Consider the following 2,123-nt stretch of genomic DNA (forward strand, 5'->3'; position numbering starts at 1 on the left):
GTGACAGAACCCGCACGAAGCTCATTACCCTCTATCAGACAATCTCTACTATATCACAACACCTATGTATATCTTTTTATGGGAAAATATATCACAACAAAATTGAAATTTTTTCCGAAAATTCTTTTTTGTTGAATTCTAACAAAAACTATACATTGATAAAATCTTGAACAAAATGTCCTAAATTTTCGTCGAAATGATTACATATTTTTGTAAAAAAAAAATAATAAAATCATATCCTAATAATTAATTAATTATAAAACAATTATATAACAATTATGATCAGGAGTTAACGGTCCAACAAGCAGGGCACCTGATCAAACCATTCATATTGCACACTGTACAACTCCAAAAGCCACCTTTCTTCTTATAGCACTTCCGGCTTCCATTGCACTCATTGCAGATAATAAACCTAAAATCCCCACAACCCTCGCAGACGCGACGTGGCACCGCCGGCAACCGCTCCACCAGTTTCTTCAACTCGCCGGTCTCACAAAGCTCCCTCACATCCTCCGCATCTCCGAGGTAACTCCCGCCCAGAAAAACGCTAGGAAGAGCAACTTTGTTCTTTTGAATCACCTCCCCTCCTTGCGCCATTATCTTCTGTAACTCCTCTTTGAATGACGAATCCATCGACAGATCTCGCACATCGACCGCCACCCGGAATCCTTGTAAGATTGAACGAACTGTCCGGCAAGCTTCGAAGGTAGGTCGCACCACACGGAGGCTCGTCGTGTATACAACTATTTTCTTCTCGGCGCCGGGGATTGTTATTGATGTCTCTGATTTGTACATCGGCGAGGCATTTTGTAATTCCGGTGGAGATTTTTCAGAGACGGGTTTGAGTCGAACCGTCGCCAATGATTTAGTTAATTGGTTAGCGAGGCGGACACGGTGGAAGACACAATGCCGGGTATTCTGAATTGGAGAAGGGGGTTGTTTTTGCTTTTGGAATGGGTGTTGATGATCGTTGTTCAAATCATTGGTGGTAGAAACATGCATATCATCGTCGATTAAGAGATCCTCGATGTTCTTGAAGGAATGTCGATTGAAACTTGAGGTGTGATTTCTACGGCTTGGGCTTGATGGGCTACTACTGAATGAATTCTTGCGGGATAGCCACATTCCTTTGAATGGGAAAGAAAATGGAGGATCAATGGTGGGATTGATGATGAATTAGGATTGACGATGTTGGAATGCTGGAGGCATCGATCGGTGAGGTCTGTTTTCCGGGAAAGAGAAGTTTTTGGTGGTAAAGTTCGTTGAGAAGAGGGATAATTTGTTTTGTTGTGTGCTTAGATTAATGAGAGGTTATTGTTTAGTGGTCATGGTCAATTTTGGTGGTCAAAACAATATGTTTATTGAAAAAGTTCAAATCATCTCCTCTATTTCATTGAGATGACAATGTATTTATCAAGGTTCTAAATAACGCAATGCGTAACTTGGCGGCGAGATCAAAGTTAAGTTATGTCAAGTCTTGGCGAGTCATTGTGTTTTTCAAGACGTGACTATTTTATATACATTAAAAGAGATAAATCATATAATTATTGAATTGTATCAAATATATATAGTTTTTAGAAATGTTATATTAATATTTAATATTAAAAATTTAACAAAAGCTCAATTATTTTAGGCCTGACAAAAAAAACAAAAAATAAATAAAATAAAAATTGAAAATTTCCGCGCCTTGAAAAAAACTCGCGCCATAACGCGAAAAGGCATGCCTTGACACGTTATTTGGGCGCCAAGCTTAACAAACCCGTCTTGAACGTTTTCGTAACGGCTACACCACGCCTTGCACCATGGCACGCCTTGAGGCGCGTCATGACGCACTTTTTAGAACCATGGTATTTATACATGAAACATTTTCCTAAATTACGATTACTTGTGGCTTAAGTATATACAAGATTATTACAAGAATAATATTTTGTAACTCTAAATATAATTATCATTAACAGTCCTCGTGGTTTTAGTAGGAGGTCGAACAATGCTAAGGTGTTGTTTGTTTTTTTCAAAGCGAAAATATCTAAAGTCTGCGAACCACCTCTGCAACCTCTGTAGCAGAAGAGGTGAACCAAACGGTTGCAACATTTAATAAAAAATTTGTTTGTATTTTAACGTCT

General features: G+C 38.5%; 1 protein-coding gene across 1 annotated transcript; it reads right to left on the minus strand.

The window, feature by feature from the left end:
• Positions 1-282: 282 nt before the first annotated feature.
• LOC145010180 (uncharacterized protein At5g39865-like) lies at positions 283-1,125 on the minus strand. The gene has a single exon (XM_078968753.1). The coding sequence runs from the start codon at positions 1,123-1,125 to the stop codon at positions 283-285; it is 843 nt and encodes a 280-aa protein (XP_078824879.1).
• Positions 1,126-2,123: the final 998 nt, after the last annotated feature.

This window comes from Lactuca saligna, chromosome 8 (genome assembly GCF_052625555.1).
Source record: "Lactuca saligna cultivar CGN05327 chromosome 8, ASM5262555v1, whole genome shotgun sequence".
Taxonomy (NCBI): Eukaryota; Viridiplantae; Streptophyta; class Magnoliopsida; order Asterales; family Asteraceae; genus Lactuca; species Lactuca saligna.